At 42.5% G+C, this 12,918-nt stretch overlaps 1 protein-coding gene across 17 annotated transcripts in view; it reads left to right on the top strand.

Moving 5' to 3' along the window:
- Positions 1–12,918, top strand: part of unc-13 — a 646,812-nt gene that overhangs the window by 534,535 nt on the left and 99,359 nt on the right. For 16 of the 17 annotated variants that reach the window (XM_076520791.1, XM_076520789.1, XM_076520790.1 and 13 more), the window contains 2 exons: positions 1,615–1,692; positions 11,395–11,614. In XM_076520791.1, the coding sequence (XP_076376906.1) occupies positions 1,615–1,692; positions 11,395–11,614 (298 nt within the window). The remainder of the gene's footprint in view (positions 1–1,614; positions 1,693–11,394; positions 11,615–12,918) is intronic. The other variant, XM_076520781.1, reaches the window with a different exon arrangement.

The following is a 12,918-nucleotide window of genomic DNA, read 5'->3' as shown; positions in this document are numbered from 1 at the left end:
TATATAAAAAGATATATAAAGTGAAGGTACGAAAACAGTATAAAGGTCTAAAATTGAATATATAAAGATATATACATTGAACTGTATTCTAGATCATTATTAACAGAAACTGGAAAATTCTCCGTCGTTGTAAAAAAGCAATGTGTCTATTCTTGTACGACCCTAAATAAAGAACAGACTCGTGAAATATCTCGTCCGAGGCTGTCTGATAAATATAGTCCGCCAATTGTAGTCCCTTTACTATTATTACTCTGTTACATTTCTTAACACTATGCCGTCCGGTGGCACCACGCTGGTGCCATGCAAAAACTGTCTGTAGTATGCCGATGTTGTACCACTTTGGTGCCATTTTAAAAAACTGAAATAACATTTGAACTATATTTCTTGGGCGTTGAAAGGCAGCAAACTAACTATAGCATTGTGCTTATTTACCTAAGAATTAAGTACGAAAATTCTTGGATGACTTATCTTAATTTTAGCAATTTATATTACCGCCATCTTCGAAATTTTGTTTTAAATCTAAAATCTCCAAGCTATTATGCCGGCGTCGAACAAAAGAATCATATCTAAGATCTGCGGACGGCGTAGTGTTAAAGGGACATTTTCGCGTAAGAAATAACTAGTGCTTTCGATGAATCGATTTCTGAAACTATAAGAAAATAGTCTCTTCGAACCGGTGAAACACATTTCTATAAACGATCCACGAACGCGTACAGAAAAAAGAACGTCGTCCAGAAAAGCAATATTCTTCAAGCTCGTGAGAATCGGCGAGGAATCGTTGATGCGAACGGTCACCTACGAATCCTGGTAACTTTGACTTGATTTTAGTAAACAGTAGCTGTAAACGATAGTGCACATATTTCGAAGTCGAAACTAATTCGGCTGCATCGTAAATAGACGCTCGTAGTGCGTTTTGTAAATGATCGAGAAGCTTAGCCTCTGTTTTCGCTCGGAGCACGGCTTTCAGACAAGCCAATGTAAATAAAACACATTTTACCACGTCTGTAAATAGCATCTGTAAATATAACAACACTGACGTCTCGAATATATTTGGCATACATACGTATATATCGATACGAGCGCAACCAACGTTGCTAAAAAGCATAGTGTTCGCGTTTGAGACGACAGAAAAAAATGTTCCGTTTGAACGGAGACAAACGCGTATGCCAAATGTAGAAGCTCGATGTCACGATATATTTCTGCAATTTGTTTGTTCGATGATTTCGCAAGTAGCTGTGTCTCTTTGATTTTTCTCGACGATTATACATAATAATCGGTTCACAAGTCAAAGCAGCGTGTTCATTATCTAGATACTGTGCCGTTTGTAGAACATCGATGTTACTATACAAAGATTTCGTACACTTCTGGCAAGCTCACGCTGAAAGTCCGCTCCTTCAACCCCCGTGTTTTTCATTTTCTCATCGGAAACACCCGCGGACCTCACTATTCGTTTATTTTCATCGTTTTCCCGCGCCGTCATTTTCATCTTCATTCGCCCCCACCCCCCCTCCTTTCAGTTTCTCTCTTCCTGCTCTTTATCTCTGTCTACACAATAGAGAGACTGGAAGGCATTGTTCCCGGATCAGATGAGCATTAATTTCTATCTTTTCGCAGACAATGGCGGCGACGAAGAGGAACGCGGCGGGTCTGACGGCGGCGGTGCCCAGAGAAACATTGAACAACGAGGATCTGGTAAGAATTCGTCCTTTGAGCCACGCTCCTTACAGGCATCATCGTCATCTATCGCGCGTTGTCGCCTATCGAATAACGAAAAACCGAGAGGAATTCCCTTGTCGCGACCGTTCTCGGTCAGGAAAAAAAAAAGGAATAATCGAGCGTGTCATCTGCCGCGTGAAAAACGATCGCGTGCCGTCGACACTTTCTCGCCGCGCGAACGTATCGGAGCCTTGAAACGGCCGCGCGAAAAGAATTTAATCTCCCACCGGGTGCCAGAACTTCTGACGTTTCCTCGTTTTATCGGTTTTGCGTGCTGCGACAGGAAGAAAAAAAAATGTATATATATATATATATATATATATATATATATATATATATATATATGTATATATACTCCAGAGGATCGCGAGAATTGACGCGGGCCGATCGTTTCTCACCGCGGAGCGTGTCAAAGAGGCCCTTATCGAGTCGGAACATAGATTCGGGACGTAGATGCGCCAGAATCGAGAGACGCATAATCAAAGGAATCAATTTACCGGCGTTCGCTGGAACGTCGTTGTCCGGCCTTCGAAATTCGGGCCGGGCCGGGCCTCTCTCAAGGCTGCAAGATCGATCGCTGTTGTTGCGCGCCGAACGTCCACTGGGTAGATCGAAAATCGAGAGAGGGGAGATTAATTCCGTGCCGTGTATTTCAATGTCGGGTCGTTGAGTATGAAACGCGTGGATTTGATAGTAAAATTGTAGAACAAAAGTACGCGTTTCATGCCTAATGACTTAATCGATTGCGGTGGAGTTCGTTGGAAGATTACTCGATAGACGATTTTCGTTCGACCGTGCACGCGATAAAGCCGCGAGCCCGATTGAACTCGCGGCTCTGTCGCGGAATCACGGGAACGGCTCCCTAAACGGACGATTGGAAAATCGCGTGAGGCCGGTGGCGGCTGCGACGGTTTCATCGGCGGACGAGAATAGCATCGCCGTGCAGGAATCGGGAAAGATATAACAGGTGTGGCCAGTCCGTAACCTTTACCTCTGAGAACGTTCGAGCACCTTGACGAACAGCTGGAACGTCTTTAGACGCGTCGGATACGTTGAAGATTTTCAATCTTAGCAACATTGTTCACCGAAATTTTATCGAGCTTGAAATTTCTTTTGTTCGCTGAAAAATATCGTCCTTTTTTTGAATAGACAGGCGCATTGAATTAATTTGACGCTCGGTGTAGCTTTACATTAAAGGTCGAAGGAAGATTAATTGAGATTAAAGTGTTCCGAAGATCATACTTTGCATGGCGACACCTTTGTTACTGTTATTCAGTAGACAAGGTCAAGATGAATCATTGAGTACCAAAAATGAATAGGAGTATTAATGAAAAAATAGCTGCAATAGAATACTTTGATTTCAGCGAATGCTCAAAATGATGCACATTGTTTTCGATGCATTGCTGTAGATGATAAACGAATGATATTAAAACGAGTTTATCTTAGCAATTTTTCTGTCGTAGTTGTTTTTTTATTTCACTTATCGTTAGCTAAATTACATTTAAACGATATCGGTAATCTTGGAATCTCAAAAACTGTGAATTTGAGAAAGATCTCTCGCTTCCCGCAATATTTGCTAAGAAAGTAATACTCTTAAGATGTTCAAATCTGATCTATAATCTCGCGACAAAAATTATTTTATAGGAAATCTAATCAAATAAATTTAAAACCCTTAAAATTTCAAGTTGATTGCAATAACTCTTATAAGACATTTCTAAAGAGTGAAACTACAAGGTTCTGAACCTTTCAGAGAACATTCTTTCATCAAGGAAACGAAATTCTTCGTTGAGAAGCATGCGAAAAGATTGCAACGACGTTAAAATGCGGGAATCAGTGCTTAATGAACGTAATATTGACAAGAAAGGAAGACCTCGACAGACGTAGCATAAGTCTGCAGAGGAGCTCGATAGGATCCTATCGATGGATTCCAGGTACCCGAGATCACCTAGGGTTCCAACAGGATTCTGAGCATCCCTCGAAGTTACCAAGTCCTTCGAAACTCCTCATACTCGCAGAAAACTTTGAGAGGTTTTAACTTCTCAAATCGAGTTTGCGGGGTCCCTTGATTCCCTTGAATTTCCCACTATTCGCATTATAACCGTCATCGTCTGGGGCCTCTTATTGCCTATTCCGAACCGTTGTACCCTCTATCATTTCCATCGGAGTTCCTGAATTTTCTATTATCCATATCGAAAGCCCTAATTCTCCACGCGTCTGTATTAGGTTCGTCGGATCGTAGCTCTGCGCAGAGTCACGCGAAATGGCTTCGAATCCATTGAGAAGTGCAACGTGTCAGAATACGCGTTCCGATAAAATTACATAGAAATTGCGCAGAAATTTGTTAATAATTTAAAAGAAGTCGGCCAGAAAGTACAGGTTTAACTTCGCTTCGGTAATGTTAGCTGGCAATTCTTAAAATCTTGATCATTCGAACAATCGCGCGCGTTTCGTACGTTCGAACTGGCCACACCGCATCGAGCAGACGTCTCGAACGAGGATAGCATTTACTCGGCGAGGAAAGAGCCTCGGATTCTCTTGCCTGTCGCAGAGTGCTAAAGAAGATACGTTTAGAAAAGATAGGGCATGGCGAGAGAAGAGAAACGAGCCAGCCAGCCAGCCTCGCGAAACTCTGCCATTGAGCCGCGCGTAATTAATTTCCATTTCGGATCCTTGACAGCGTGTTAGGCTCGCTGTTAGAGTGTCGGCCCGTTTCAGGGTAGAGATTAGGATCTATGTTCGCCTCTAGAACGTAAGACACGCGTCATCTAACTTTAAGCTGCGACATACATCAGCGCGCATCCGGCGAAGGCTCTATGTGTGGAGCTGAACTTTAACCTCTGATAACTTTTTTTCTTTTCACATGAACTGTGCTGCATTTTATCCTCATTTCCGCGCTATTTTCTTTCACGTAAGTGTGGCCCAACCTCTGTCTCTCTCTCTCTCTCTCTTCTCTCTCTCTCTCTCTTCTCTCTCTTACTTTCAAACTTTCTCTTCTACCTATCTTCTACCTATTCTTTGCCTTTCTGTCTATAATTCTCTCTCTCTCTCTCTCTCTCTCTCTTTACTTTCTTTCTACTTCTCTCTATCTCTATCTCTATCGCTCTTTCTGTTTGATCACGCTCTGTGACTCTGAGACAAGCAACGTTCGTAGCGATCCTAGACGAGTCGTTTCTTCTAGCGGCTAGGGTGAACGTCATGCGTATATTTGCATAAATATTTGTACACATCCGTCACGGGAATTGCTAAACGCGTGCGTAGTGGTCGAGATGTACGTGCGATCGCGATGCGCGTGTACATATCTGTGCGTGGCTCTGTGAGTGTATGTGGGTCACGTATAGGAAATCATGGATATGAGATGCTACAGTGGTCATGTAAACCGGGTGTAATTAGGCTAGAGCTAGGATTCTCTGATCCCCGTACGTGATGCCGGATATTCCTCGTATTCGCTGAATCAGGCATACCGGTCGTTCGCGATGATGTTGATTTCGTAATTGCAAAGTAATCCTAAGCGTCTGTCGCATTAAGGAGACTCTGCTCGACCAACTTTCAAAATATTGTCCAACATTATGCGCGAAGTTGAAGCTTCGGTCGCGTGCTTCTATTCGCGGTCTCGCTCCTTTGGAACCACTAAAAACAACTTCGTGACTCGTTCCACGTTGTCGGAGCATCTCCGCCGGCTTGTTCGAGTTTCACGGTTTTTTTATTAGTCGTAAAAATAATTAACTAGGCGTTCTCTTAGGTCCTCTCTCGAGAGAGACTGTTCGAACAACTTACGATACAGTGAAACGTTAACGGAAAGATGAGCACGCTGTTTGTTCGCATAATCTTTATGTACGTCGGTATCAGAGCGATTATTTCGAGAGATTTTCTGAGTAAATTACAGTCTATTAAAATTGCAAAATTGCTTCCTTCCTGCGATCGTCGTATAAAATATTCAGTGTTCTAGACATGGAAATCTAAAACAGGTGCAATAAATTCTCCCTAATTGACGCTCAGCTTGGAAACAAAAATGGACAATCGTTCGAGCCTTTCGGCTCGTTTTTATAGTCGCTGATCGTCAACAACTATAAAAACGAGCCGCGAGGCTCGAACAATCGTATCTCCTTTTCTCAAATTGACAATTTTTGTGTACTCGCTGAGCGTCAATTAGGGAGAATTTACTGTACTGTTTAATGCACGCGTAATTTGAAACTATAAATTAGTTGCATAAAAGCTTAAAAATACAGTTTTCTTTTGATATTCGAGGAAGATAGAGTTTGAAATTTCAGCGTTTTAACGCAATTAACATTGTCAGCGGATCGCGGAGTTCGATAAAAATCGAATGGCGAGCATTACGAATAGATGCAAAGACTCGTCAGTTTCGCATGGACTAATTTAATAACTCCATGTATCGTGTTCCACAACATCATCATCATCGCTGTGGCAACCGCTTGCTATTATGCGTGCATTAACGATGCAACGCACAGTGCGTTCAAGGAATACGAGATGAGCAAAATCAGATTTCACGTTTCTATGCGTTTTGCTGTAACAATTAATACGATTACGGTGCCAGATATTGTATTACACTTTCGTATAATGAAAATCAAATTTCTGTTTCTTTTTCTCGCTTAGAATCTTCGTCGATCGGCACTTGCAATTCTAATGAACACATTTGCACAATTATTAAAAGATAAGTGATGAAAATCAGAGAGTATTTTAGAACACTTTGATTTGAAATAATAAAAAGAATAACTCTACAACATTGACGTAACTTCCTGTATTGCTTTCTGCATGCTCCGAATAAGAAATTACGAAAAGCTCAATTAGAAATCGACGTGAAATTAATCTTCCTATCGAGGCTCGCTCATTCGTGCCTTAATATTTGTTTCAATTGTTCGAAGCGTTGCAAAACAATATTTAGAAAAATACTAGATTATCGCGTTTCCATTCTAGAAATAACGCACTGTGCGACGCGCGAGCAAGTATAAACGGTCCGAAAAACTTGAGGAACATCCGAATGTCACGGCGTGCACCCTATAGTGCTTTTTTAGCGGATCGATGCTTTCTACAATCCCCGCAGAACGCCCCAATAGTGCGACACCTAGATCAACATCTTCTTTCTCTTTCTCTCTCGAAACGACCGGTACCTACGGTCGCCGGAATAAAGAAAAAAAAAAGAAGGAATGGCGAACGTAATCGCGGCGAGGGTTCGCCGAATCGATAGGAGAAGTGCCGTTTTCCGAGGGAGAGAATGTCCGAATAAAATTCCGCTTCTCGATCATCCGACAGGAAGGCCCTTTTCGATGTGTCGATACGAGAGAAAGATAAAAATCGAGTGAAAAGAACCGTAGCGAAGGATCTTCGAGAGCTGGGGGGGACAACGGGGCCCCCCTTCCGAAAAGGAATAGATACCGACACCTCGAGGAACCTCGTAGCATCACCTAAACCCCATTCTGGGCGCGGACCCTTGAAAACTGAAACGCTGGCTTCGCCGGGAAAGAGCGAGAAGCTCGTCGAAAATAAAGGAAAACCGAGGAAATAGAAACACGAGCTTTCGATGCAGCGGCCGCCGTTCCGTACACCGCCAACTCGCGACCGTTCGCGTTGCTTTGCAACCGAAGCATTTAATATTTTAGAATTTCTGCCGGAGAGAAAACTTTCGAACACGGTAGACGGTTTCTCCTTTCGTTGCTTGTTCTTTTCGCGGATGAAGGAAAAGCCCCGGACGATACGTTCCGCATTTTAAAAATCGTATCCGCGATCATATTTTTCAAGAAGACACGTAAACGTGTTGCGTAGAATTCTCGGCGTATTTTCATGTTTCGACGGCAAATTAGATTCAGCATGTTTCTCGGAACGTAATAAATCCTAGAAGACGCGAGGAAAAGTCAAAGGTTAGCCATTTTAATAAAGGTCTAGTCGAGCGTGTTCTAGCGCCGGAGTCCGGTGTTCGAGGTTGAACGATAACTGTGATTGAAAAGATAATCTCAACTTCATTTTGTACCCGTAGAAATCAGTTCGAAAGTATGCTGCTCTAGCACTTTTATTAACCCGTTGCTTTGCATTTTAATTCCGAGCTTTCGGATTAAAGCGCGCCGGTTTATTTCGCCCGACGCTTTGCATACGCAAATAAGGGCGCGACGAAAGGTTCGAAATAATAAAATATTGAAACTGATCCCCTCGAATTACAGAGTTCGTAGTGTTAATGAATAACGTTAGCTTAACTTTACTTTTAGAGACATAAAAGACTGTGACAGTTTTATTTTTTATACCGAATTCTTTTAGAGTGAATATTTCCATCGTTGCTACTCTGATAACAAGACAACTGATAATTATGGTACTTTCAAAGTTACAAACTTTTGTTTCCGAAAATCTGTAACGACGCAATTTTACACCAGATTTGTTATAAACAGAGTGAATATTTCCATCGTTACTGCTGACAACAAGATAACTGATAATTATGTTACTTTCAAAGTTACAAACTTTTGTTTCATAAAATCTGTAACGACGCAATTTTACACCAGATTTGTTATAAACAGAGTGAATATTTCCATCGTTACTGCTGACAACAAGATAACTGATAATTATGTTACTTTCAAAGTTACAAACTTTTGTTTCATAAAATCTGTAACGACGCAATTTTATACCATATTCTTTATAAACAGAGTGAATATTTCCATCGTTACTACTGATAACAAGATAACTGATAATTATGGTACTTCCAAAGTCACAAACTTTTGTTTCATAAAATCTGTAACAACGCAATTTTATACCATATACTTTATAAACAGAGTAAATATTTCCATCGTTATTACTGACAACAAGATTATTAATAATTACACTACTTTCAAAATTGCGAATCTTTGTTCCATAAAACCTGTAATGCGATACAATTTTATATAATATTCTATGCAAATTAAATCAATATTTCCAACGTTGCTATTTTGCTAATCGAATGTACAATCTGATAGAGAACTTCTGCAGAAGTTTAAAAGTCGATAATTTTGGTAAAGTTAAGACACATTCGACCCCTTCCAAAATCTACTAAAAACAACCGGAAGCAAGCAATCTTCGTTTAATTGAACGAAGAATCGAAAGCTCGTGGAAAGACTCGAATCCGGCCAAAAAGAGACCGCTTAATTACGGATGTCAACCGCGAAAGGATGCGCATCGTCGAAGAAAGCCGGCCAAGATCGGCGGTCAATCTGTGATGGGAATGAGCGAAGAGGATGGTTTTGTCGGATAATTAGCGCAGCCAGCGTAGCCAGTTGACAAGGACAAACACGCGTCTAGGCCAGTTGCAGGATTAGCCTTCTCGTCTGGCTTCTCCCACACGTTGTTAGCCCCCTCGTTAGAGGAGGTTCGTAAGGAAACCGCCCGCGACAACGCGCGACGCCAGCCGCCGTGTTTCGAACGGGTGATCCTTGTGAATCTCGCACGCGGCTGAACATCCAAGACGCCCCCTTCCCCCCTCTGAACCCCCTAATCCCCTTGTTCAATCTATATACACAGGATTGCGTGTGGTAATTAGGTCTCGCAGGCACCAACGCTCCCGGCACGTTATGATCTTCGCGTGTGTCTACACGCGACTGCTAGTGTGTGACTGGCGCGACTGGCAGCGTGTATGATCGTCTTGCAGGATGTTTGACTCTGCATGAGAGTGTCCCGAGAGAGCTCGTCGAACGATAGAAAAGAGTGTGGCGGCTGAGAGGCTCGAAAACGCAGATGCGCGGCAGAATTGTGTTTAGAGAAGGATCTCTGGATTAATTGCAGACAATCTGATGACAGTTTTGTGGTCCGTCGGGATCATATCTGTGTTTTCGATATGCGAACGACACCTCGGCTCACTGACCGAACACCGGAAACTCGTTGCCGGGTTAGCAGCATGACGACACGCTAGGGCCGTTTTTCTTTCTTTTTTCCTTCTTTCTGTTTTTCTTTTTCTTTTTCTTTTTTTTTCTCAAGCAGGAAATACTGCGCGATCGCGGACGCTTTCGTTTCCGTTATTTTCTTTTGTGTAGTAGGAGAATGGGTTGCTTGCGGACACAGACGGCAAAAGATCATAACCGAAATCGATTAAAAACGTTCACGTTACACGAATCCGACGAATCGGAGCTCTTAGATGCGCAGTACTTTCTGGGACACTGTAAAAAGTCTTTAGGCATTTAGAGGTACCATAGTCTCCAATCAAAGACGATCTGAACAGTTTTACGGATTACCGGTGAATCGTGTTAGAGTTTCTAGTCTCACGCCTGTTTTTTTGTTCGTTTCGTTCGTTCGTTCGTTCGATCGTTCGTTCGTTCGTTTGATTGTTAATAGCTATGGAGTCTCCTTATACAGTGTAAATACTCACGGTTCAAGTAGAATCCTTGAAAACCCGGGACTCTAGGAAACGGTTTACTGATTCGTTCGATTGACTGGCAACCGAACGGAAGAGTTCCGATTCGAGACGAAAATGCGTGACCGTGAATATTCACCGGCGCGACGTTCCGAAAAGTTGCTGATCCATAAAAAGGGGCCTAGATGGCAATTCCGCTCGAAACGTCAATTATCGTTTTAAACGAATTAAGCGCATCAAGAACCCCTGATGAAATTTCCGATGCCACTCGGGGGATTGTGATTGCGCGTCTCTTCGAAATTTCATTTTCTTTCCTCTCTTGGTTGTCAGTCAATTACGGTTAAAAATATAGCTGGGCGAGTTCGGAAATGGAAGAATATCCAATGGAGCTTGCTTCCAGAAATGTAACATTCGTGGTGGAAGCGTACCTTGTTAAGAGCACGACCCCGGGCTGAACAATTTTGTGCCAGAAACGTTTATTGGATTTGATTATCTGGTCTGAAATGTATGTGCTTGCTTCTTAATCGTAAAATTCCATCTGAAGTGTAACAAAAATTTGGAGACTTATGCAATATATTCGATTCGCTGTACGATGTTAAATTAATATCTCACCGCGCCATATTGTAAATAATTTCATACTCTCTTGGAATGAACGAAGGTATAAATACTTTAGAACCCGTACAATAAAAGCACCTTCGAAACAAGGATACATATTAGAACGTTCATTAAAACAGATTCTATAAAAAAAACACTTGAATTCTCAATTGTTCACATAAATATAACAAATAACATATTCAGAGCATAAATTTGAGGGTAACAATTATTTAATATCGTTTAACAGTATTCAATATCTATTACAATCATGAAGAAGTATTTTTTCCAGTATTCGAACATCTTTCCAAAAAATTCTACGGTCCATCTTTTAAATATCGATTTTTACACGGTACTTACTGCATAACGATAAAGCGATGAATTATGCCTAATCTTATTCATTGACAAAACTAAATATTAATAAAGGAACTTTGTTTCGTTCGTTTCGCCTCCTCCACCAAGGAAACCGAGAATGCTCGCGTACACTGTTCATAAAATTGCACGGGTCCTCAACAGAGCCTATTAAAAAGTTGCATAAAGTTTTCGACCCCCGGTAATAATGAATCGCAAAGTAACGAAGCCTGGTTTCGTGCTCTTTGCCGGCGCAGTGCCACGAGAGAGAAACGTTTCGATCAGTAACCCATCGTAAGAGCAGCGAGCCGAGGTGGTTCGAGGTGTGCGTTTTTAAAGAGTTTCCAAGCCCCCTATACACACGTCCCAATTCTGTTTGACCATACTAATGATGCTGTGCAACGCTGAAACCCCCGCAGAAGATGCACGTGTACAAGAAAACGCTGCAGGCAATGATCTACCCGATCTCCTCGACGACGCCGCACAAGTTCGTCACCTGGACAGCCACGTCGCCGACCTACTGCTACGAGTGCGAGGGACTTCTCTGGGGCATCGCGAGACAGGGGGTCCGGTGCACGGAGTGCGGTGTCAAGTGCCACGAAAAGTGCAAGGATCTGCTCAACGCCGACTGTCTGCAGAGTGAGTACCCGTTCTACCTTCCTTTTATCTCTTTTTTACGTTTCTACTCGAGCACGACGAGGACCGGCTCACCTGTGGCTCGTACGAAACTTCCTCTTCAACACGTTCCGCAACAGCCCCCTCCGGTGTCACATTTTCGCCGGACCGTATTTTTGGAACCCGCTCCCTCGACGCCTGTAAAACCTACTAGGTTGTAACCAAGCTACGACACCTTAACACGCTACGTAAAACCGAACGAATCTGAAATTGAAACGGTACGACGACATATTTGAACTTCGTGCAAATTCGGGTAATTTTCGTCCAGAACACGGTCACGCTTTTGCCGTAATCTGTAACAAGATTGTAAATGATATTTTGTATTTAATAGTTTGTCTCGTGTTTTCTTTACATTTAATGACCGCAGCGGCTGAAGATTCGTATAATTCTTTAATATTTTTCTGTGCGCGTTTTTTGGATCATCGACAGTTGCAAATTGTCCGCGATTTTGGCGTATTGCTGCAATAATTTTCAGTAACGGTAATCTTTCAGTCGATTTGAAAATGTTGTGCTCAAATTGTATCCCTCCGTTACCATTTTAGCGTGAATGTAACGTTATCAAGGTGTAAAGTAAATTTATATTCGACAGCTTTTGCAACACGCGCGTTCGCGATCAACGATTTCTGAACACTTTCGGCTATTCATTTTTCCAGCGGTACAGTAATGTCTCCCTAACTGACGCACAAAAAGAAGATTGTGCACAAAAATGGACAATTTGGGAAGAGGATCGAATAATCGTATCTCTTCTCCCTAAATTGTCCATTTTTGTGGACAATCCGAGCGTCAATTAGAGAGACATCGGAGACTGTAAATTACACGCTGGCATTTCGACGTGCACCGACGACAATCGTGTATCACAAAATTCATTTTTCGTCGCCCCCTGGCAACGGGGTCGCAGTTAACCCGTTAATTTTAGTGAAAAAGATGTCGCGGTAGATCGAGTCGCGATCGCGCAACTTGTCGCCGCTGCGAAAAGTCGCAGATATAATCTGTATGCGAGACAAACCACGAGGACATTAACTCGTCGTGAACTCCGACGTTGATAGCTGCTAAAATTATGCCGCGTCTCTCCGAACTTAATTGCCGGAGGCGCAGCCGGGAACGTAATTAACGAGCACGTCTAATGTCCTCCGTGTTAAGCGAGTTCACGGGGAACGGGAAAAATCACAAATCCCATGAATAACGCGGGATCCTCCGCGGGTCGATAGAAACGCGCGTCCCAAAATATCGCGTCTTGCGCCCGTCAATTTTCATTAACGGAGAAGTCA

This window comes from Megalopta genalis, chromosome 4 (assembly GCF_051020955.1).
Source record: "Megalopta genalis isolate 19385.01 chromosome 4, iyMegGena1_principal, whole genome shotgun sequence".
In the NCBI taxonomy this organism is placed as follows: domain Eukaryota; kingdom Metazoa; phylum Arthropoda; class Insecta; order Hymenoptera; family Halictidae; genus Megalopta; species Megalopta genalis.
This window is presented reverse-complemented; position numbering and strand designations above follow the sequence as displayed.